The sequence below is a fragment of the Pithys albifrons genome, chromosome 2 (genome assembly GCF_047495875.1).
Source record: "Pithys albifrons albifrons isolate INPA30051 chromosome 2, PitAlb_v1, whole genome shotgun sequence".
Taxonomy (NCBI): Eukaryota; Metazoa; Chordata; class Aves; order Passeriformes; family Thamnophilidae; genus Pithys; species Pithys albifrons.
This window is the reverse complement of record NC_092459.1, coordinates 56,634,231-56,660,876: the sequence shown is the minus strand read 5'-3', so window position 1 is coordinate 56,660,876 and position 26,646 is coordinate 56,634,231. Positions and strand designations below refer to the sequence as shown.

Genomic DNA, 26,646 nt, shown 5'->3' with positions numbered 1-26,646 from the left:
AAAGAGGGTGTTTCATAAGCCATAGATCAAACAAAATAAAGAGCAAAAAGGATGCCAAGTATTGACATAAAATGCTGTGACAAGAAGGTTCAAAAGAGTGGAAAGGCAGTTCCTTTAATATTTCTCCAGGGTCCCCTGTCTCTCAGTGACAGTTTACACCTCACAAAACCTCACACAACTTTTCAAAATATTTAGTGTAAGGAAAAATGAAAAAGCATGAGGCTGAATAACTAGAGTGCACCACTCCAATATGTGCGTTTGTGGGCCAGCGGTGTTACTCTTAGGTGGTAACAACTGCAACTAAGGCATGACCAGCATCCTGCTCTTGATCTGCTACATATTACTACTTCATGAAACACAGTTTAGTGTACAAAAAGCACCACATATGTTGAACTTCATAAGCACCAAATGATCTTTGAATACATCAGACACATAGAATAAGGAATAGAGAAGGTATAGTCAAAGTTACCACTTCAAGCAGTATTCTGTTCACACCAGAGTGCTCCAAATTAAAGATGCAAGTTGTCCTTCAGAATGGAAACACTTAGGAACTGATACAAAACCACCCAGAATACTTTGAATGTTGAAGCTGCACCCTTAGGTGTTTCTGACCCATTCAAACCATCTGAACTCTGCCACAGGACTTCTGTTAGCAAAGCCTTCAGTGGACAGAACATCACTGCTCCTGTTCCTTTCTGGTAACAAGGAAGGCAGCACTCACAAGTGATAAATCTGGTAGCTGTTTTGATCACCAGATAATCTTACTGAGCAGCTTGCTGGGTGTTATGAAGAGTATAACCAACGAGGTACCAAGAGCCAAATCTAGAATAACAGAATTAGGTATTTAGAACAGGTACGATCTTGAGCCCTAATCTACTCTGTGACTCCATATTCACAGAGGGAGAAAGGCAAAGCCAAAGTCAGCATGTCTACCTGGCAGAAAATACGGCTCCAACAAAATGGGCTTAACTGCTAACCTGCTAATTACCAGTTAGACCAGTGCTTCACCACTTTGTGGCTTGGCTACTCAGCTATAAGCCACCTGGCCCAGCTGGGTGCCTAGACAAGACTGGCCTTTAAATTTTTTATATTTTTTTATGACTAGGATAGTGTTCTCTAATAAGAAAGAGATGGTTTGCAATAGATAAAAACATATTTAAGTTCTCAGTCTGACTGATATGCAGCAAGAAATTTAATATAAAGCGTGCTCAATTCTCATGACACAGAGAAATGAAAAAAACCTGACAGATGAACACACAGACAGATATGTCCCCCAAGGTGCTTAACTCCCTATGCCCCATGAAGTCATAGAATCAGAGAATATCCTGAGTTGGAAGAGACCCCCAAAGATCAGCAAGTGTAACTCCTGGTCCTCCACAAGACCATCCCAAGAACCACACCACGTGCCTGAGAGTGTTGTCCAGGACTTGAACTCTGACAGGCTTGGTGCTGTGACCACTTCCCTGAAGAACCTCTACCTTAACCACCCTTTGGGTGAAGAACACTTTTCTTACTACCTAACTTAAACCTTTCATGACACAGCTTCATGCCATTCCCTTGGGTCCTATCTCTGATCAGTGCCTGCCCCTCTACTTTACCATTGTGAGGAAGTTGTAGACTGCTATGAAGTGTCTCCTGACTCCTCTTCTCCAGGCTGAACACACCGAGTGACCTCAGCTACTCATATGCCTTCCTCTCAAGGCCCTTCATCATCTTTGTAGACCTTCTTTCGATGCTTTCTGATACCTTTATCTCCTTTTCATATTGCTGTGCCCAAAACTGCACACAATATTCAAGGTGAGGCCACCCCAGTGCAGAGCAGAGCAGGACAATCTCCACCCTTGACTGGCTGGGGATGCTGTGCCTGATGCCCCCCAGGACATGGTTGGCCCTCCTGGCTGCCAGGGCACTGCTGACTCATTTTCAACTTGTCCTTGACCAAGAGCCCCAGGTCCCTTTTTGCGGCACTGCTTTGCAGCCTCTCACTCCCCAAGTCTGAACTGCTACCCGTAGTTCCCCTTCCCAAGTGGAGAACCTAGCACTTTCCCAACTTCACGTGGTTGGTGATTGCCCAGCCCTCTAATTTTGTCAAGGTCTCTCTGCAGGGACTCCCTGCCTTTGAGGGAGCCAACAGCTCCTCCCAATTTAATATCTTCAGCAAATTTACTTGATATACATTTAACTCCTTTGTACAAATCATTTATGAAGATGTTGAAGAGCACAGGGCCCAAGATGGAACCCCTTGGAACCTAGTGACTGACAAGTCACCAGTCTGATGATACCCCATTCACTGTTATCCTCTGTGCTTGATCCATGAACCAACTGCTCACCCACCACATGATGGGTTTATCCAGCTGTGTGCTGGACAGTTTGTCCAGAAGGATCCTGTGAGAAACAGTATTGAAGGCTTTACGGAAATCCACTGCCTTCCCTTGATCAATTAGGTGGGTTATCTTGTTGTAAAAGGAGATTAAGTTTGTTGAGCAGGACTTTCATGAAGCCGTGCTGGCTGTGACCAGTGACTGCACTGTCTTTCAGATGTTTTTCAGTACCTCGCAGAACAATCTTCTCCTTAACTTTACCAGGCACTAAAGTGAGAGTGACAGGCCAGTAGTTACCATAGGCATGCCTCTAGCTCTTCTTGAAAACTGAGTCAACCTTTGTCAGCTTCCAGTCCACTGGGACCTCATACAAGACTTGGAAACAATGCATGTCTTGGAAACAATGCATTTCCAAGTGACTTTTTAGAGCATCATACAAAATTTTAGTCAAAGACTACAGAAACAAACATCTTTGTCCTATAAATCTGTTACCATTTGCAAAATTAATATATCAGTCCTTCAACATCATATGACAAGGCTCTAAGCAACATACTACCTGAAGTCTGAAAAACTGAAAGTCGTTGTTTATTTTTGTCAGTCCCATGATTCCACTGCATCTTCTTTTCCCAGAGCTAAATTTTAATTATTGTGAAGTACTGGTTTCACTTAAATTAAGTCATTTAATAGGTCATCATAAAAATTACCACCACCATCACCTTTTGAGCCTTATAATACGTATCTGTACCAAAATTATAGTTTCTCCTTGGAAAACATTACCCACAACAACTAGAAAAAAAATATGGCAAGACGTCTGATATGTCCTTGTTTTCTGAAATTCCATGGCTCTATTCCTCTGAAAAATGAGAGGGGAAAAAATACCACTTAACTCTTCTTCTCATTTCAGTATTTTAATTGAGAATTTTATTAGCAGTTTTATAGAAAAAACATACAATTTCTGAGATATCCCCTTCAATTAAAGTTGTTAAAGCAGTTAAGGCTGCCGTTTCATGTCTCCAGTTTCTCACTCTATCTACCTGACCACACCTGGCAGGGTTCAGCATGTTGCTTTGAGTCTTTTACCTACCCTAGACTCTGCTATGTACTCCTACTGTGTACCACTGCATGGTGCAGGCATACCCGATTCTTACAGGGGGTAACTTTTCTGAAAAAACGTAATTACAAAGGAGAAAAAAAAAGGCAAAACAAAACTGAGATTCTGAATTGACAGCAAACCCAGACAAAAAAAATCTACTGCAGAGCAGTTGAAAACAAAGGCAATGCACAGCTAAGTGATTTTCTATGTGTTATTGTGCCTTAAAGATAATGAACTAGTGAGCAGATGAAATTATACTTTCTTCTCTTTCTTGAAGAAGCCTTTAACAAAGTTCTTTTGTACTCACCAGACTACACATCCTCTAGCTTTGCTCTGACATAATAGGAAAAATAAATGAAAATGTCATGTGTACTTGCATGCCCAGTGCTATATCATACTATTTTCTTCAAGAATAGCAGAGCATTCCCTGTGGTCATCTTACACTAAACTAAGAAGACATTTTGAGGCATTATTATAGAGTTTTAAAGACCATATTCTTACACACCAACTTAACTGCTGTACACTTAGGGGAAAATGCGTTTGCCATTTATTTGGGTCTGCATGTATCAGTGGTGGGTTTTGCCTACCGTCTCTAGAACTTTGTATTGGTGGTTTAAGAGAGCAGCAACTACTAAGTTAGTCAATCCTCTATTATTATATATCAAAACAGACAGACATTATTAGTATAATGGTGTGTCAGAAATTATACTCTGGTCACTAAATTAAGGTAAAGAAGGGCCAAATTTGCTTTCTCCCTTACATATCTCATTCACTCTTGATTGTAATGTCTCTTGCACAGAAACCATTTTATACTAATAATAGAAAAGTCCAAAGGAAGAGAGATACCACATCTTTGACAATACACCTTAGTGGTTTCTTGGACCTGTCAGAAGAGGGTAACAGTAGCTGATGCTTGGTATTTCAGGTTGCTTTACTTGAAAAAAATTTGCTTTGTTATGCATACCCTGCCCTTATCCCCTCTGGAATCACGGAATCCCAGAATGATTTGCGTTGGAAGGGGCCTTAAAAATCACCTAGTTCCAACCCTACTGCTACAGGCTGGGACACCTCCCACTAGACCTATGAGGCATGAGAGCAATGCTCAGCAGTAACATGAAACAATGCTCTTACAAAATTAGATATACAGCTGTTTTCCACCAATTAACCACCAGAGTAATGAACTAGAAAGGACAGAGGTGGAAGGGAAGAGTCAAAAAGACAGGGAAAGGAAGGGGATGCATTTGATTCTGCAATTTTGCTCAGTCTCTCAAGGCTATGTTTGAAAAGGAAAAGTATTTCACCTAATTTAGGAGCTTTTCATCTCCTAAGGATGCTGATTATAATTGCTTTTGATGGTCTCCCTAGGACTAGTTCTATTTTATACTATATATACTTAGAGGACCACCACTAAAAATAGATTTTCTTCTTACCAATTTACATTTGAATGACTTTTCTGATGCTTATCAATTCAGCAAATAAGTCAAATTATTTTAGCAAAATTATACCCTCATAGAATTGTTCTAATTACCTCAATTCATCAGCCAGCCAAGACGAAATTAGTAGATATTGATTCTGACATTTGATTTTGCAAATAGAACACAGCTCTCCATCCACTGGGTAGAAAATGATACAATACATTTACATTTTGATGGAAATATTTTCCCTTCAAAATAATAATTTCTTGCAACCATTGAATAATAAAACCAGCATTTTCATCAACAGTCTTCCTATTACTTATTTAGCAATGTTCTATGAAAGTTCAAAATACTTATTATTAACAAAGAGTTGGAAGTATGTTAGGGTGACTTTGTTAACCCAAAATCTTAAAAAATAACTATGAATATTTTTATTTTCAATTTTTCTTAGTAAAACATATGCTGCCTAAAATATGTGCTGCTTTCTAAGGATGAACTTACAGAGGAGTAAGAATGAAAATTTAATTCAAGAAGAACTCCTGTTCTTTGGAAATTATTTTTCCTAAAAATGTGGTTTTGAGTCAGGTTCTTTCTGTCAATCCCTTGTCAGTTTTACAGGAGTTAGGTGAATAAGAAAGGCTTTTTCCTTTTTCTTGCTCAGCCGGGAACTTAGGCAGTGTTTCTCCATTACCACAGTCTCATTCTAAAGCCATTTTAATTCTTAATGCCTTAATCACTTGTGCTTATTAAATTATTTAAAATGTGCTCTTAACAACAAAGAAAAGAAGAACCTTCCTTTGCAGCTAATGAAGGAAAGTTCTGGTTTCACTAAACCTGTAGGGCTGATTGGGCAGGTGAGGAAAGATGCACTTGAAAGTTTGTTTTATGTCTTTTGCCTTATTTTTCTACTTACAGAAGAGGGAAATAAAAAATAGGTGAAGCAGAAGCAGCAGAGGTGTCATCTTGAAACCAATGTCTTCTCAAGAGGAAATAATTGTTTTTCCTGGCTATGTTAATTCATAATATCTCATGATCCTCATATTCAGTAGTTCTTGTACCTCAAGATGTAGTTTACAAAACTGATGCTACTGTTCCAGTGTCATCACATACTCTAAAGGTTATACAAGGAAACTGTATCTTCTCTCCCGAGAAGCTGTAAAAGAGGTAGCAGGTAGAAATACCACGAAAAGGGAGGAATATAAAGCCCTTTCTTTGCTGCCAGGTAGATGAGATACAAACAGTGGACTCTAGCATGGGACAGATTATATAAGCAAAGAAAGAGTCAGTGACCACACAGGGGTGGCACACGGGCACAGCAAGTGGACCAGTGACTGTGTCAACCCTTTGAACAACCCATTTTCCACAGGGGTGGAAAGCAGCATCTAAACCCATACATTAACAACGTCTCACTAGTGAAAGCACATAATCCATCATATCTGCCCAAATTTTTCTTTCATGAGCCTAAACACAGAGATGGTAATGTTCAATCAGCACATACTAACAGCCTTCATTCACAGAGAAGTCCATTACCACAGAGGTCTGGGCGGGAGGGATGGTTTGGTATTTTCCTTTTTATAGGCCTCCTCTCTGCTTCCAGGCTAAGTTTCACTCCTAAGAGAATCACTTTAGCAAAGTTTATAAAGTATTAAGCATTCTTCCAGAAGAAGGAATAAATAAGCCTACAGTATTAAGATGTGTCTGTTCAAGCAATGCAATAGGCTAGTAACTATGCAACAGAAAGACAGCTTGGAAGAAAAACTATGAAATGAGCATAACCTCACCAAGACCACAGAACAGCTTTATGAAAAAGTTCAGTGACTTACCAAAATAAAAAGCCAACTTATTTTTCCATTCATCTAAAGATCCTTTTTGATACATGTACTTTGTAATATTTTATTATATTGCCAATTATAAAGAATATTTTGTGTTTCATGAATATTGAGGCAAATCTTCTTGATTATTGTGTATTTTTTTTCTATTGAATACTCAACAGAGACCTCAAAGGAAACAGTGGAACCTACCAGAATTCTCAACACTGACAAGTAACACGCAAACTGCGGAGTTTATGTTATTTGAATAACCTCCCAAGACTAGACACCAAACAAATCTTGAAACATATTTGAATTTTATGTATATACAACTACTTAGGTGCAGTAAATATAATAACATTTTCAATTTTGTGATTTGTGACCTTTTCTTCCCTTAGTAGAAAGGCAACAACACTAAATCAGCAATACATTATTACTACACATCATAGAAATTATCAAGGGTGAAATCAAATTTATTACATCTGTAACACTTCCAAAAGAGAACAGGAATATGGATCTCTGCCAAAGAACACACTTTGGGCAGTCAATCACATGATTTTTAAAATAACTAAATTAATTTTGTTGTAAAAATAAAAACTAAACCCTACTAAATATCAAAACCAAAGGGTACAAAGTTGATTTCTATATTGAGAAGAAAGATTTCTTTAATTTCTTCTTAGAGTTACCATGGCATCTAGCTTTCTAACATGAAATACAAATATACTATCAATTACTACCTGTATTTATCCAAAACAAAGGGATTTAAGTGATGAATACCATAAATATAAAGCATGATTCACCTCACAGACAAATGCATCTTATTAAAAACTGAAATAATCTAGACTTCCAGAAAGCAGAAATAGCAGAAAAAACTAGTTTGTCTTCTAATATCCACCCCCAGAATGTCCCAGTTGGGAGATTGCAGCCCACATGCTAGTTACTCTTATGGCCTCAAATTCAGAAAAGCATACCTATTTGGGAAAGCACTTAATTAAGCACATGCTTGTATGCCTTTCTGAATCAGGTCCATGGTACCATAGGAAATGGGTATAACAGGCCTAAAATGCATGAGGAAAAGTAACTGAGAACTTAGCTCCACAGCATAAGCTTTCATTTATGTACTTTTATATTTTTAAGATATGATGCACTGCTTAAAACATAGAACAGCTGAGCATACTCTGCAAAATGCAGCATGGCCAAAAGGAGACCTGAGTATAACCATATCCTAGGATCCATGTGGCATCTCACATGTCTAGTCCACTGCAGAAAGTGCTGCAAAAGGTGCAGAGCACCGGTTTGTTGTTTTCAGGTTTGTTTGTTTTTTTTTTTTTGCATTATTTAACTTTCCATCAGATGGAAACTTCCAAGCATTTTGATATAATGGGGATAAATGGCAAGTAGTCAAAGAGCTGTTTGTCTCAGTCTTTTGGATCTGTTGATATACACCCAGTTAGAGTCAGCATAAACAGGGAGGCAAGGAAGAAAAGAACTCTGAATGTGTTGATCAGGCAGCAGGAAAGATGACTTCAAGAAGGTCATTCTTCTTCACTAGCAGCATTACAGAGCAAAACTTCTCTATATTCCCTTCCATTCAATGCTGCTCTCTGAGAAATTCAAAGCTGGAAACAAAAGTGGCCACCAGCAAGCAAGGTTGTTCAGTGGCTGCTTTGGGCAAAGCAGGAAGCTGACTGAGAGCACACAAGGGGCCAGATGAATTAAGAGCCACTGGCATGGTCTGGAAAATGCCAAGTTTTGATATGCTGTTGTATCTGCATGTGATTATAAACCAGCAGGGAAACCCTGCAGTGTGCACTGGGGAAAAACAAGTCTAAGAATTGTCTTTATGCATGTATGTGGGAATACCAGACCCCTTATTTAGTTTCAAATAACTGTTTAGTTTCAAAAAAAGGGATACTTTTTCACCTAGTTGATGTTCATTTTCTATCACTAAAAAATAATACTAAACTGAATAAAAGTATATAGTAGCAGAACCATACAAAACTTTACACTGAGAGCTACAGAGTTTAAAAATACACTGCAGCCCATAAAAGCTTTGATCAAAGAGATGAAGGTGAGATTTGGAATCTCCTTCAATGCAAGAGAAATATAATTTTAATATAGGAAAATTAAATGTAAATGTAAATTCCTTGGCAATTTTTATTAGCACTGGAAGTCAGCAGAAACTTAAGTAAGTACTGGATACTCTAAACTTTGGATTTAACAAACCAGAAGTTACACAATCTCTCACAATATTACAAACATATTTTGCCATCAGCCAATACATTAAAATGCAGAGGATTATGAGTAATTCGATTATAGTGCTGCTGTGCATACTTCTTAAAATTAATCTTTAAAGACTGAAAGCCAGGTTAATGAGGTATTATTTTTAACTTACACTTACTAAAATATAACATCATGCAATTAAACCAACAGAAGAGTTTTGGAATAGGCAGCCTGCATAAACTGAGATCCTGACAGTCAACCCAATCCCACATAATGCAAAGGTGTGTATAACCTGAGCATACTAACAGGGCCACAGATGTATTTCAAGGAAGGAGGCAAGGTACTTTTCAAGTCACAGTAACATGACAGATAGGTGGGACAGAAATAGCAGAAGGTTGCAAATTCTGTGTACCAATTAATGTGTTGCTACCATGGTCTGACTTCGAGTTTCCAACGGCTTCACTTTTCATCGTGCAACAATTACTGAAGGATCTGTAAAGGATCTCGTATTAAATTACAAAGCCATGCAGCATTTCTTTACTATGTACTTTCTGTATGCCAAATAAGGATTCTCTGGCTATGAAGATTTTAGAGGTTGTTTCTTTTCACAGTCCTAAAAACACATGACATCCTATAGCCATACAAATCACAAATGCTGTTCAGAATTGTCTGGCCTTGATTTTCATTTTTCTTCATAATTCTTTGCACCAATTTCTCTTCATAGCCAATATACAGACACATTAAGAATTTATAGATATGTGCTGGGCATATATGCCATTATAATTCAAACATGTTTGATTAAATCTCCAAAATTTGCCAGATTTTCTCTCATTCTTAGGTTGAATATGCTCAAATGACAAATATTTCCAGAATGAACTGCAAAATACTGGCACGTAAAGTGCATACACCTGTTAATTCCACTGCATAATACACTGGAGGGTCTATAGGGTTTGTTTTGGTTACCGTGTATTTTGTTTCTTTGTTTACTGTAGTTTTGGGAGCCAAGACTTTTCTACCAAACTAGCAGATGTTTACTGGCTTATCAAATTTCAATATTTAAAAAAATCAACACACTTCAGGATTTAAACAGTGATTTTGTTTGGTAGCAATATAACAAATGTTAAAAAACAATTAATTAAAAAAAATCTTTAAACCATTTCCACTAAATTTTGTACATTAAAATATTTACACTGATAGATAGTATGAAAGGTATATTTATTCATATGATAGGGGGAGTTTTTAATCCTCAAACCAGTTTTCCCCTTGCATACAAGCAAACAACATTAATATATATTGCAAATATGGCAGATGACGCCAAGAAAGGGCAGGACCTCCTGTAAAACTCTAGTGGTCCTACTTTTAAGCTATGTTCTTTCCTCTCAGAGAAACTTTGGAAATTACTCAAATCCCGGGGTAGCAATAACTCTTAAACCAAAAAGTAACACTGGTCTTAGGCACTTAGTCTGCTACTCAATATACACGTAATAATGTTTTAAGAATGATGACTACAACTACTCAGAATAGTCTAGTGTCCCATGAATGAGGGCAGCCTTTAACTGATGGTAGAAAACTGTACATAATATTTCTTTCTAAAACCACACAATCCTTTCAAATTGAATATACACTGCATAACAAGTAGGAAGTTTTAAATTCTAGAAGTGCAGTGATTTAAAATGTTCAATATCATATTAGGTAACATAGTTCATACCATGGCCAATTACATTTGTAATGACAGCTACTGTTGTCACAACTAGAAAACTTCCGCTGACATAGTAACAGTTTTGCTTTGCATTTAATACACATTTCCTGCTAACTGAGTTTGTTTTGCTTATATTCAATACATGAAAGGACTTAACTGTTTGCCCATAGTTGTAAAAGGAGGGAATTGCACATTTTAAAAAAATGTGTCTTTAGAGTATATGGTCAAAATTCAAGGGCTTGGTTCTCAATGAGGGCAGAAAATGGATGTCACGATCTACTGGAATTATACTATAAATATCTTGGTAGTAAAACAGATGTTGGATGTTTTTCAAAATCTACTGACTGGATATGCAGGATATACAATGAGTTTACTAATGAACTTTAGACTGCTATTCACCATAAGCTAGATTTTTGAAAATTTTCATCTTCTCCCAAAAGGATTTACTCAAATGCATTTCAAGAAAAGTGATCTTGTACTGAATGAAGAAAATAAGCAAATACACAACTTCCCTATTAGCCTAAATGCATTTCTAAAGCAATTCAATTTTTCTATGTACATGACTTTATTCTCTTAAGGTATATGGTGATAGAAATATGGTTGCCTGGAGTAGACACAGTATTTCCCACACTTTCTTGCTATATCAACTACAACAGAACCCTTTATTGCTAATTGTGCCATGATGACTTCTATTTCTCTGCACCGAAAAGGCACAGCTTTGCTACACATCCCTTGTATGGGTACCAAGAAAGTACAGTAGTAATCTCCTGCATTCTACCATATTATACAATTAAAATAATATGTATTAATAGCTTTTTTTCAAGCAACTAAGAGAAACACAAAAAGCACAAAAAAGTTGAAGGATGGTTACAAGCCCACATGACATCTACCCAGTTATGCATCCTTTCAGGGAAAAGCAGCGTCAAATACTACACACTGTACAAGACCATTATTACACTGTTAGCATTCACTTTTTATTAATACAGAATAATTCTGTCTGTTCCAGAAATGCAAGAATGATGTATTGCATAATTTTCTTTCCATATGGAAGGCAGTTACAGTTGCTTTTAATTTCTAAGATGAGTATTTTCTCCATTTACCCCTTTACTCTGACATCATTAATTTTCTGACTTACAGGGCATTATAACCTCACAGTCTGTACCAGATGATGTCAAATGGGAAACCCTGGGAATAAAGCCAAATTCCAGTGGAGCTCAAATCCACAAGCATACTTTAGCTTGGCCATGGGTAAATCATTCATTGGGTTTCTCTAATTTAAATGGAGGCATTTTCTTCTAGAAAAGCAGAAAAACTGCACATGCAAACTTACCAGGTGACGTTACTAACACTTATAGGTAAGAAGACAGCTTAAGTCTGTTCCAGTGAGTGCAACAGAGCTCACTGTAGACCAATAAGTAGAGGACAATGGCAGAAACAATTTTGGTCTTCACATGACAATAACCTTTGTATCTAGCCAAATGCAAAGGCCTCATCTCTGTCGCAGTAGTCATAACAGAGGACAATATTACCACAGAAGTTTTCATCACCATCAAAACACCCCCTTATTCACAGAGATTTACACACAAGCCTTTGCTGCCTACTTTGCACGGTGGCATCTTCTGAAGACCATTTTCCAAATCCAGATTTCAAGTGTAACTATTAACCCTCCCCTGAGAGAAGAGAAGGAGAGAGAAGGAAAGATAAGGGGAAAAAAACCCCAACCTAAAATAAAAATAAAGCAGCTGGAGATTTTCTTTGCATAATCCAAAGGTCTGTGCCCCTAACCAGCTTCAAGACTTTCACAATGGTCTGATTGTCTGGGACACAATTTTTGTTAAGATTAAACTCAAAAGCCACTACTGAGAAGCAGCAGAATAGCGGAGACTGATTCTCCCACTCTCTCCCAGCAACGAGTAGTAAAAGAAAAGTGATTGCAGGGAACAAAGTTAGCTCCAAACATTAGATGATGTTCCATGACCCCCCCCCTAGATGACATTAATTTAATTTTTCAAGTAATACTCAGTCATTTCACTTTGATGCTTTGCTACAACAGAAGCACATAAAAGTATAAAAAATGAAAAGTAAACACAGCAGCTCAGTAAAACCAACAGTCGAGCAGTCATTCTGTATTATTCACCCCAACACGCAACATTGCTGCATGTCACTTTTCTACATTACTGTATATACTTGATCAAAGTATCCTCACAGTGATCATTTACACAGTCGGTTACTCTTCTTTCCATGAATGCAATTTTTCATCTTTTGCTCTCTTTTCATTAAAAATTTGCAAGAAATAATGTATACATTCCTATGTATATTGTACATGGATAATTTCGTCTGTGAAAATGAAAAATTTCCAAAACAACTGAGCTAGGTATTGCAGATGTTGAGATTTTTTATCTTCTTCTGGAACTATGCTAGCAGCAAGTGCAATTTCTGAGCACCTCAAAGCACTCAGCTGAAAAATTCACGTTTTGAAATACGACGGTATTCCTGGCTAGGCACTTCATCACATATCCACTAAAGGCCTCAAGAATGTGCCTTAAGACTGCTTGAAATCAGAGGACAGCTAGTTCGTCAGCTCCTGCTCGAGGCATCTGCCAGATGGATTTCTGTAACTGGTGATTTTAAAGAAGGCGCGCTCCAGTCCTTTTACAACCTGGCATCCTTCGTCTTCAATGCACATCATGTCAGGTGAAACCAGACAGCAAAGAACATAGTACTGCCTCTGGGATAATTACAGTCATTTGTTAGCTCTGTACTCCTACAGGTAAACTTGTTGCATTTTGCAGCATGATTTGCAGATCCACAATCAGGTCGTATCTGCAGTACTGACTGAATATTATTGCACAATCAGTTACAAATAGGACTAAATTTAGACATAAAATTTTACAGAGGTCTTTTTGACTGGTACACTGGGCTCTTCATAAGCATGAGAAATTCATCCATTCATTAATTAACATGTAGTATAAGTTTGCTGACTGTTATAGTCTGGTTTCAATCATTACAAATTTTAGCATGTAGACCACAACAAGATTTCCTTGTCTGACAAAATATACAATTTCCCAAACACCACAAAAGATGAAAGTAGCAATTAGGAAAATATAAACATACTTCTTTTTTTCTCCTGTCTTTTAGTGCTCATGTAGGCATTTTGGGCAGTAGATCTGCTTGATACCCTACTGATAGGCTTTAAACAACTGGTGAATTTCACAGCTGCATGATGCAGAAATAACTATGCTGGAATCAGGCTCTCTCTATATATTCAATTTTTGGAGATATAACCATCAACTGGTTAACTACAGCTGCATTGCTACAGAATTTTTAAAAACCCAATATTCTAAGTCTTCTTTCACCAATATACAGGTATATAGAGAAAAATAAAAATCAGACCTGTAGACTATCATCTGCAAACAATTAAGTAACTTCTTTAAACCCAATTATATTTGATATGATATCCTATAAGGCAATTACTCAGTCTTGTCAGAGCTCAACACCAGGACTTTTAACAGAACTCTTTATATGGTTAACGTCCAAAATAGAAGAAAACCAACAGCATCAGAAAAGCAGCTGAACTGCACCATTATTATTGCAATACACCTGCCTCCATAGGCATATTGCAAAATACAGTTCAAATTTCTTAAATGTAGAAATTTTCAGAGAGTAGTACAGGATAAGGTTATCAAAAGTGCCAGCTAATTCTATCCTATTTAATTTAAAATTAGGTATTATTTCAACCTGGAAAGTTCAGGTCAATGTTGACTCTTCATGTGTTTGCTTTTGTCAGAATTAAGTACTATTGAATTCTAGTACTAACAAGAACTGAAGAGTTTGTGAACAATCAACCAATGATGTATCACATTAACTGTCCTTGGTCCTACAAAGACTATTTCCTCTACTTATAATTTCAATTTGCAGTTATTTTCAGATTCAATCTAGCATCATCCAAGAAATCATTATTTTTTTTCTTTAATTAATTAAACTCTGGATTCCTTGAATTAAATGTAAGTTAGGCATGAAAATCAATATGGTATCAGCTCCTTGAAAGCCTATGATCTTCACCTGTGATGCCCTAAAGAATATGATTTAAATTACAATTTACTACATTTATTAATAAACATGTAAATGCATTCCATTTGAAACAATAAACTTATGAAATGAGGGACCCTGCCCCTTCAAAACTATGGGATAAGGGGATAAAATTAGCTTAATTTTTATGAAATAGACTCAGGTGCCACATTACAAAGGCTACAGCTCAATCATTAGATTTACACTGAAGGGCTAAAAATTAATGAAAATTCATTATCAAAGCTGTTTAACTTGGGCAATGAATTTGAGAGCATGACAGTCAAGCAATTAGATTACAGGATAATCCGTGATGAACAGCAGCATGTCTGGATGTCTGTAAGCCCATCAAGGCTCTAGCACCACTACAACAGCCACTTCAACAATGTGGAAGAAAAAGTACATAGAGAAAGAAATAACCAAATACAACTCTTAAGATTATTTAGCATAAACTAAACATGTGTATGTGCTGATGACTTGAGCTTAGTCTGAGTAACTAATCTCTTGAAAAGTAGATGATAGATACCTAATGGAAGATGATAACCAGTAGCTCAGTATGTGTACTTGAAACAGAAACTGTGGTTGGTTTTAAGCTCCTAAACAGAAGTTGCAAACAGGATCTGACTGACTGTACACAGCATTCACTCTTCCTGTGTGCCATACTTCCTGGAGAACAGAGGCCCCAGTGTCCAATGCAGTGAAGGCTGAGTGAATCTGCTTCATAAAATAAGGTAGATTAAAAGCATCCTGGAATGGCCCATGGCAACCAGCAGGTAAGCAAGTGAAGCTTGGATGCCTATAATGCATGAGGGTCCCCCAAAGCCAATACCTGCCAGGCTGTTCATGTCAGTGGTTGAAGGAAAATAGAGGATACAAAGGTAAGTCTGTTAAGTACAGAACACATTGCTCCCTCTCAAGGTACAGGCAGCTGTAAGAATTTTAACAGTAGAGTAAGAATCTTTGAATGGATGAAAATAGAGCAAGTAGAAGTTTTCATAACTGCTTGAGAGCCACTGTGAAGATCACCATAAGGTCATTCTCACAACTAATCCTATCTGGGCTGGTAAAGGCATAAATCCTATTTACTCAGTCAGTAAAAAGAATCCCTGAAAAACAGTTAAAGCTGATTTTTGCACTACAGTAGTAGTTTGACTTTTTAATAGAAGGAATTTATTATCTACACTTCTATGTCCAGCAACATGAGGTTCCCAAGCCATGTGTGTTTACTACGTAAATCCCAAATAGGCTCAGGTGGCAGCCCAGTGCATTTCACTACAAGCCATTAGTAGTCCACAGGGAAGCTGACTGCGTGACAAACTGAAAGTTGAAAACCTGTGTAATTTTTTAACAGCATTGCTAACTGAAATAAGAAAAACATTCTTTTTCATTACAGAAATAAGTGATGTTTGCTTTAGCTCCTTCACTATACTTTGACTGAATCACATAAAGAAAAATTTCATGTGGCCCAGGACCAAAGGCTAAAAATTAAGGCCAAATACAGCTCCACAGAAACAGGGACAACTAAAGAACTGTACCATAAAAGACTTTTTTCATTATAGAAATTCCATTAGTCACTGCTTCCAGTACCAAAAAAAAAAAAAAAAACAACAAACTCATCAGGGTCAGTTAAATTTTATTCCTCTGCAAGTTAGCATATACAAAAGAAAAGGGGAAAGATACAATAAAGGAGGTCTGCTGTCACACTTAAGAAAAGGCTTGTTCAGTCAGCTCTGGTCTTGGCTGAAACAACCTTAGTTTCTCACCTAGAGGTTGCCTTTATAAGAGTAACACTCCAACACCAAAATCTGCGTCTCTCAGCAGCAGCCAAGTTGCTTCATATTTGGATTGGTGGACCTCTTTGACTAAAGCACAATCACTGCTGAAGTCCAAGGGCTGACACAAAGCATGCTATGGTGACAATATTCTCATCTATCAATATGCGTTGCATGGAGCAGGATGAAGCAATCTTAAAACAAATTATTTCACTAATTAATAAATAAAGAAATAAACAACATGAGTGTTATATTGTTTCTTCAGTGGCATCCTATGGGACAAATTCTTAAGTAATATTATGGCAATACTATTTTCATTTAATGTAGCTATAACATTTCAACACTTTTAACTTTTCCTTCTTTGCATTGCTAAAGATTTAACCTAAAATAAAAGAGGACAAGGATGTGGTTTAATGGTCTGTATGTGCTCAATGTGTTTAAGACATACTTTATAAAATACAAAGTTAGATTCTTTGTCTAGCATAATTTTATTATTTAAAAAATAGTTAACACTTCTCCCTGTCATTCCTCTCTTTTTTAATACAAGTTCACTTGCAAGTCAACCACTTGGATACTGAAGTAGAGCTCAGAAAAAAAGTTACTATAAGGAGAAGAAAGAAACCATGACTGTTACATGATGCTGAATAAATACGAGCCATAGCCACAAATCATTTAGAAGTATTTGCTAGTAAAATATTTCTGAAATTATTGCTTTCATTTTATATTGTATTTTCAAGTCTTTTCCAGAGAAGTATTTAAGAACATGCCTAACTTCAAGCACATGAGAAATCTCACAGATTTCAGTGGGCTTAATCATATCCCTTAAGTCCCACACATTCCTCAGCACACTGCTGCATCTGGATTTCTTACAATAATCAAATTAGTATAACCCAAGTATATGTTCAGTGTAATCCATGCTTTTCATGTGACAATGTAGACGTAGTCATTAACTAGACCTGAAGGCATCAGGCTTTTAGCCTTGCAAAATGAAAAACCTAGAGAAAATTAATTTACTGTCATATTGTCAAATACTTTGTGTGCATTACAAAAATTCTCACCCCTTTTTACTGAAGAAGAAAGTATTTCTGGATGTGTTAACTTCACCTGGACACTGTAAAAATCAGAAGTCTAAACTGATGTACAATCACTCTCCTAAGGAGAGTCAGTCAGATAGGACTGACATGATATCTTCAGAAATTTTGTGGGTAATTCTAAGTTAAAATACAACATTGAAATCAATTAAAAGTATAGCATTTATAAATTTGGCATTTTAAATGCTTGAACAAATATCATATCTTGCAAGCAAAATTCATCTGCAGACCTTGGAATATGTCTGTCAGATTCTGAATCGTTCAATAGTAAGTACCATCTATAGAGAGAGGTAATAAATACATTTAATAGACTGAATCATATGTTCCAAGTCTTATGCACACAGGCATATATAAAAACCTTTCCTTAGGTGAACAGGTCCTTCTGTAAGATTCAGAGAAGGTCTAAGTTTGCTCAGGTTCAGACCTTGAAAAGAATTGTTTACACCTGCAAGGTTTTTCCATTATTTTTTCCAGTGGTATTATCAGTTACAATATAATAGAAATCACCTCTGATATCCATATAGTACCAGAGCTCCAGGAACCCTAGAGCCCTCCTGTGCAGAAGATCATATGAGCCTTGAGGGAAGTTCATGTAGCTTATGATAGTAGCAATTTTCCCAAGTAATTTTATCCTTATTCTAGTCTGAGGCCTCTCTAGAGCCAGGAATACCAGCCACAACAAACTATATAGTAGCTATGTGTCAGTGCTTGTCAGCATTCCAAGGACAGTATGTGATGGCAGAAAGTTTTCTTTTATTGGTTTTCTTTGTTATTAAATACAGCCCATACAATGCCTTTCCATTTAAGCCTCTGACACCAACTTGGTAACATCTTCCAGGAGACAAGTGGAGAGCTGAACAAGAGGACACATGACAGTGACAAGGACAGGAACATTTCTATTTGTTTGCTAACCCCTTTTTTTCATCCCATCTTGCAAGGTTACAAGCCATGGATATTATTCTTTTGCATTGTTGGATGTATTTTTAAGAGACTGCCTGCTTACCTTTTAAAGAAAATGATTTGAAATCATAATTTTAATTAACTCAGGAAAAAAATGCACATTTCTATAACATGTAGCCAACAGTGAAGATTGTATCTTTGACCAATACTAAACTATTTCTCCAGTGATACAAAACACAAATCAGCTCAGTTTATTCTGCATATCAAAATGCATTACCTGCTTCTGAGTCTCATTTAGTCTGTCCCATTTGGTGAACTGGAGAAATAAAATAAATTTATATATCTCTAGTGTAGGTTGGAAAAAGCACCTTCGAATTTAGCACTGGTAGATTATTGTATAGAAATGACAGAATGCTGAAGTGGTAGAGGGCAAAGTATTCAGAGAAAAACAGTATGTGTTCACAGAGGTGGTTACGCCATATACAAAGTTCTTACAGCTAAGAGAGAACAATAGGGATGCTTCTACCTCAAATTCCTATTAGATGAGAGACAAGAAATTATGATATTACATTTTATTTTTGATCTAATGTAATTCAAAATGGCTGATACATTTGCATCCTCTACAGCAAGCCATCTCTCTGTGCCTACAGAAAAGGGGTAATAAAATACCTAAGCAGTTCTCAAAAATGCTCTGAAATACATCTTTAAATGACATGCTGTTTTTCTATTACTTTTCATTATAGCTCACTTTAAGTTATTACATTTTTCTTCAATGATTGATCTAATTAAAAGCAAGTAATCATGCCTTAAGGAAATTACATTTGTTTTTTTGCATTTAAACCTATAATTTCTTCATTTACTGATATTACTCATACAGTTCTTTGCTTTTATAACTGAAATATTTGTGCATATTGCCAGCATTTCAAAAGTTAGAGTAGTTAACTTCCAGAGTTCTCTGTCAGCCAGCATCGCTAATATGACAAGATCAATTGCTGCAATATTCCAAGTCTTACAAATATTTATATCATAGAGATAAGAAACATAGCATGCTATGCTGTGATACAGAACAGTCAAATAGAACATTTAAAACTCTGTTAAAAAGTTTAAACTGCTTTTCGTTTCATTGAAATGAGCTTCAGCTGAAGTTTCTGGGGTGCAAGCAGGCTGCCCACCCCAGAGCAGAGGAAGATAAAATGCTGCAGGTACAGGGCTCATGCAACAGAGTAGCTACATCTGAAAACTGATCTGCAAAGGGGTCACATCTGACAGCTCCACCACACTAAAAACAAAACAAAAAAAGAGGCAAATACAGCCCAAAAATGTTCACAGGAATTGTCCAGTTCTAAGTGGGCTGTGAGTGCAAGTAACAGATATAATAGTCTGTCTAATCTGATAAAAAAACCCAAAAACTTACCCAGGGTACAGTGGGGATGATCATCCAAATGTCACAAAAATGAAAACCTGTTCACTCAGGTGTAAACTCACATCTGCTAGTGTCCTGTCCTACAGCACTGCAATCTATTGTTTAATTCTAGGTTAAAATGAAGTAATCTAAATATGCACGCTGTTATATAAATGGGCCGGGGATGAAATTACACCAGTTTCTAATAAGGCCCTTTGAAACCCTAAACTAGGAAGTAGCAGCCAAATTCTTTTTCTTCTACTAATACAGACTGAAAAGCAAGTGACAACCAGAAGAGAATAAAATAAGAGTGTAAAACTGTAGTTCTTAAAATCCTACGTGTGTGTCCTATACAAAGGCACATCAAAGGATTATTTAGGTGCAAAATGTTTATCATTTTGTTAACCATCTCCAAGCCCAGTATTAAAAAACTTTTGTGTTCCTATTGCTAGATGGTTCATAAATACAAGATCTGCAAAATTTTCTTCTCTCCCATTTCAAAACTAAATAGAAGAATTTTTAACATGCATCTTTTGAAAAAAGAAAAAGTATTTCTACTTAGCATTTAGTAAAAATCAGGATATTTTTTGAAGGACACCAATAATCATAAAATAAAATTTGATGTGCTTTATTGCATCTTTTATATTTTCTATTTAGTGTGCATTAAGTAAATAGCAAACACAGTTATTAAAACTACATTTTTACCTAGCTGCATCTGTCTGCATAAAACCAATTTATGTGGTTTCAAGTATTGTTTTACTTGGTAAGGAGCAGCTTGCACCTGGTGACAGATCTCACACCAGAACATGAAAAGGAGCATTTGTTTATTCTCTTCTGTCTGTGAAACACCTGTCCTACTATTTTCCTCTTTTTAATTACAAATACTATAAACTGAGCTCTCATATCAATGAAAAGAAAATTTTCTTCCTATGCATAGATGTACAAGCATATTCTGCATTTGAATTGGAAAGAAAAAGAGTTGTGAGATTTTCAGGACACGCACCCATCCCAGAAGTACAGTACCATGGTGGCTAGCTGCATCGATCCACTGAATCTCAGTTGCACCTGATGGATCCCAGCTCTCCTCTGTGTCAGCCAAGTTGTTGCATCATTTTCCCACTGATCTTCAAAACAGAGCTATTTAGCCATGAAGTTATGAGTAAAGACAGGAAAACCAAACTATAATAAACTCTACTCTGACTCTTTTTGTCACTGTATGAGCTAGTTTAAGACTTTCTTACCCCATCTCTGCCTCATGAGAAAAGGCAAAGCAAAGGGAGAACATCAGGTTTCTCAGTAGAGGCTCTATAGTACAATTAGGCAAGTCGACTGACTACTGGTCAGCCAGGGCATAACATTTCAAAACGTAGCAGAGGCAAGGATAAATTAATGACATAATGCACTAAATGGTATATGTATTACATCTAATCAAGCTGGCATGTCAGAAAACAACAGCTGCTCCATTCAGTCAAATGCAATTCTTTAGCGGCTCAGAGATCAGGGGTGCACTTAGTTTTCTGAAGCAACATGTGGTTCTCCAGCACTGCTCTGGGACAAAAGGCAAAGAGCTTATTTTTCATATAGCAACAGGGACACTTTGAAATTGCTCATAGCTATGATTAAGTAAGTTTCACCTGACTGATATACTGTCAGGATAGGAATCATAGAACCAGTAATTTCTTTTTAGTGTATTTTAAAAGAATAGAAGACAGAGTAAACACCAAAAACTTGAGTTAAAACAATAAGAGATCTCAAACTTACAGAGAAGACTGTCAGACTAAAAGCTACACTACTGTATATCATGCTTGTAGAAATTAGCATAGTTTCCTTTCTTTAAAATAAAACTTGAAAATTAACCTTGCTCACCTTACAAAGTAACTATGCCTGGCTTCCTTTACCAAGGCTGAAAGACTCTTTAACAGAATGACCAGGGAAAATAATTCAGTAAAGTATATCTTTATTCAGAAAACTCAACTGCCCATCAAACATACCATCCAACAGCAAGCACCTTTTAATCCATCTCAGTTGCAGAGAAAAGCAGTCTTTCAAGTATGCAAGGACTAGACTATTTGAGGCAAGGTGCCAGCTCAATTTTGAGCACAGATCCTGCATTCAAGCTTATTCATACAATCTAATACACTTGCAGCTGAGGCTAGATCCTTATGCTCCATGAATTTTCATGATCTAAGTCTCATGCACTTAGCTCCCTAAGAGGAATCTTGAAGCTAGAATGAAGTGCTTATCTTCCTTGAACCTGTCAAGAACCAGAAATCCTGCCTGGTAAGCACACACTGCATAGAGCTACCCAGTATAAAACACATTAACTAGTATGAAATGCCATGGCTACACTAGAAGCAGAAGAGTTGCAGGATATACATCTGATACCTAGGGCCTAAACCAGCAAAGTCTCATCTTGAGATGAGCCCCCTTCTACCTGGGATCTCTGGTTCACGGACATGTCCTGTGGCTTTTAAGGGAACTAAACCAGAAATGCTATTTTGTCTTTTAAAAAATGGCTGCAAGAGGAGTTTAACCATGACATAACAGTGAAATGGTTTTTCAAGTTGAGAAATGAAGGGTCAGTGCCTGCTCTAGGCAGATGGGCCTCAGACCACAATTCCTTCTCCCAGGACAGTACCCAATGCCTTGGTGAGATCTTAAGTTTCAGTGCACACTTGGATGAAGAAAGTGATGACGTGGTTCTCCCACCCATTACCTCAAAGTTCTGCCAATGGTAGTGAAGAACAAGAAGAATAAACCTGTCTTGAATCACAATGTTCTGTGACACAAATAATAGTGTAAGAACAGAAAATCCTACTTCCATATGCAACACAGCATAGATTCTGCCTCAGTTTGCAATCTGCAAGACTGTTTTCACATATTAACATAAAGCTATCTAGTAATCATGAGAAATACTACAGAAATTACACTATGGTGAGGGAGTAAAACGGTTACTAAAATATGCATTTTTCAAGCATCCAGTGCTGCATAAACATTTTGACTACTATGAAAAGACATCTGTGAACTGAGCTGAACCGGCTTATCTACTTCTTATTAATAACCACACCATGCATACTCCACAAATTAATTGTTTCACAGGCTGCAAGAGACAAAATTCTGTCCAATCTTTTATGACCTTTATAAAACTTTATTAAATTATACATAAGTATGTGCAGCTGTCCCAAGTAGTGCCACCATGAGGACTTAAGACATTGTTAAGACTTTCCAGTTGTGTACCACTTAAAATCAGCCATAAAACTCTAGTTCAAGATAAAGTCTCAGATAGGAGCTATCCAGTCAGGAGCAAAGAACTCCTTATTAAAACAATATATATATATATTATATACATTTTAAAAATACATGCAGCTCTTCAAACCTCCTTGCACTTGTGCTACCCATAAAAATCTCTAGCTATAAAAATACATATTAAAACTAGTTTATTACATGGATAACATCTTCCAGCGTGTCACAAACAGAAATATGAAATCCCTTTGTTGATCTTTAGTACACTGAGCCCAAGCTAAGACTCACAGGGATCATGGTACTTGCAAAATGTGCCCCTATTGTGACCAGTAAGAAACATTAAGAAATTAAAAGGCAAAACCCAAAACCAATACTTTGGCTGGCAAACATATAACTTTACAATTTGCTCAGAGCCTACTGTGTCTTCAGAACTGCAGCCTAGTGGCAAGGAAGTCTGCCGAACACAACTTTAGAGGAAAGGAGAAATAAGAAAGGAAAAAGGAGAAGAAACATCCACCTCATTTTTCACAGATCTGTCATCAATTGCAAGGGAAATCTCCTTCTGCCAATTCTTACAATTCCCTTGAAAACCAAGAGAAACCTGAAACAATTAATGTATGTCATCTGCTACAGTCTGACCATCTAGAGTACCTTGTTTGTACCTTGTACCTCCTGCTTCAGCAAAACTGACAGATCACTATGAATACACATTTTAATGCAATTATTTGAACAAGGCATACAACTGTGCAATTTTCTAACACTTTATTCTTCCAGTATAACTTAATTGTATCCCTCAAACAATTCCAGGTCTGTAAGATCCTATAGAATAATGATCTTGTATCTTTGAACAGTTAAAAAACATTAAAACTACTCATTTAAAGTATGAACTAAGAGAAGGTTTGAAACTAGAAGCTCAGAACCTTTCTCCAGATTTTATTATAATTTTCAAATCCAAAGTAAAGTCCCTTCACACAACATAAACAGAGTTCAATTTATTCCATTCAGTTTAGCAACATTTTTACTTACTGACTGTTCACTTAGATCCTGAGAGTCTTCCATTGAGATTATTCACGTTTCTTTTCCTCCACAAGCCGAAACTATCTTCCCTTCAATTTACAGCTCAGTAATCTAAATTAAAAAGAAGATAAAAAATTGACATGTTAGTCTATGGTCCTCACTTCTAGGGCAAATCTGCAATGAGCAAACACCCTAACTGAGGTTGTGTTTTCACTAAAATCTGCAGCAAAGTTCTCATTGATTTCTATGAAGACTAACCTCATGTAAAGTGCTTCAACATGTTCAATATTATTTTGGGAACTATCTAAATGCACCAACAGAAACAGGCACTTTTCTTTGACTTCTGCAAACAAAAACAAGCCAACAAACCAAAATGTTGAATACGGGCAGCTGCTCAAGTGGACAATAAATTATAAGCCTAGAGAGAACATATTAGAAAGACACTTATAGAACACAACTGCTTAATAGATTCAATGATCACATCTTAGTCCTTTAGTGTCTGGCAGAAAAAAGAGGTTATTATGTAATTATCAGTATGAAACCCACTCTCTAAGGTTCATTAAATTCCTTTAGGATGAAATAAAATACACAAAGTGGTTTTTAACAAGTAGCTCCCTATAAAGTGCTAAATGATAGAAATTACCCTAATTATCTACTGTGTCTATGTCTTCACTAATACAGTGAATCACATTGAGATCTTCAACAGGAAAATTCTAAGAGTTCTGCCTATGAATCATTATAGTAACCTTAACTGTAAAGCCACACAATTATATTAGAATCTCTGTTATCAGAAAAGAGCCATTTTAGAGTTATGCAAATTTGCATAATTTAGAACTAAAAAATAAGTGCCAGGGATATTTAATATATGCAATAATCATTAGATTATTCATCAAAGTTAATGTTACATTTAAAAGAAAAAATAAATAGCACTAAATAAACACATATATTAAGGAACCCCAACATCCTGGATTTTCTTATCAACATTACCTGGATTTGTGTAGCAACAAGGCACCGAAAGAAACCTTTACCTGGGAGTATGCCCAATAACATAAACATGTGGATCTCTGTTACAATCTGGCCAGCAACTACTCATACCTCCACATGCTAACTCCATCCTGCATAAATGTAACTGTTACTTTCTGAGGTTAAACAATGTGCAGCTGTGTTGGCACTTGCAGAACATTTGAAAGGAACCAGAGCCACAGAACCTACACCAAGCAAGCAACAGCAGATTTTCACCCACGGTCCTGCACTGCCCCTGGAATACCTCCTCCTGGTAATCTCAAGTGCCACTTAACTTGCCATACCTCCATTTACTTTCCAAAATGTAACTCCCAAAAATTAGTTGTGTTTTGCATTTTCTAGAACACACACAAGTGCACAACTCCAGATTACTTTCCATTTCACCTGGATTTTTCCTGCCATCAAATTACACCCTCCTGTCTTCCCTCTTGTCTAAGTTTCAAAATTATTTTCATTCACATTTCATTAACCTTTGCCATTATGTTACATAAGGAAAAGACCAACTCCAAGCAAATTATATTGCATGTATTTCATATATCATAGAGCTGAAAAGAATTCCTGTTTTTTTGCAAAATGTCTTCAAAGGGATGCAAGACACAATGTCTGCACTCATGGTGCCTGCACCAAAACTGTAACCACTTCCCATGGCTTTTTGGTCAATGTTGAGCCCACATTCATAATTGTAAAAATCCTCTGTGTCTTTGTTCAATGAAGACAAAAGAGGAATTAAAAGGCTTCTTTAACACACCCGCTATATGCCAATTTCAAAAAGGAACCTACCAAGAAGAATGGGTGTTTGGAGAAAAAGCAGCTTTACATGGCATTGCCTGCAGCAGTCCCTGTCAAAGGAGGCAATTCCAAACACAGCGTTGAATTTTTACAACCAATACTAAAATTTTTCATTAGTAACTTAAATATAAAATCTTCTTTAATTTAATTACAAGTTTGAAATATGTGCATGTTATGGCAAGGGTAAAGTCTGCAGAAATAAACAGTGAAAATACAAAATTCAGAACAAATTACTTGACTAGTTTCTAAGTGTATTGACTGAGAAGTCAGTATCTGCCTGGCATTCAAACAGTATATGCTCTAATTCTGTCAGTTGGCCACTGAAGGTGACAGATCCATCATTATCTATGTAAAACTCAATTATAACTCAACCACAAAGCCATACTATAACAGACAGACCCATATTCATGTTTCTTTCCTTAGTGATCATTACCTTAACCAAAGCAGTGATCAACAGATGGATGTCACATTTTTCTTTAAAAAAATAAAGTGTATTGATATTTTAAATACATCCTGATGACACAAATTCAACAGAGGTTTTACTATTAAAGACTGCCAATGACTCACCCACAGTATGTGTTGTGTCCCAAAATTCAGGTGGATGTATTCACTGGAATCCATCACTAAATATGCCACTTCTATTAGTCATCTACTAAAAAAGACTAGCCTTCACCAATTTTCAAAGTTACTTTACTGAATTGCAAGACAAAGACAAGCTTCAAACATACACTGTGTTAAATATGTCCTTTGCATGAACATGCTAAATTATACAGTTTGCAGGGCAC

General features: G+C 36.6%; 1 protein-coding gene across 9 annotated transcripts in view; it reads right to left on the bottom strand.

Moving 5' to 3' along the window:
- EYA4 (EYA transcriptional coactivator and phosphatase 4) overlaps positions 1-26,646 on the bottom strand; it is a 163,486-nt gene that overhangs the window by 114,188 nt on the left and 22,652 nt on the right. For 8 of the 9 annotated variants that reach the window (XM_071547922.1, XM_071547919.1, XM_071547924.1 and 5 more), the window contains exon 2: positions 24,059-24,160. In XM_071547922.1, coding sequence (XP_071404023.1) covers positions 24,059-24,091 — 33 coding nt within the window. In that variant the 5' untranslated portion in view covers positions 24,092-24,160. Of the gene's footprint in view, positions 1-24,058; positions 24,161-26,646 lie in introns of those variants that run through there. The other variant, XM_071547928.1, reaches the window with a different exon arrangement.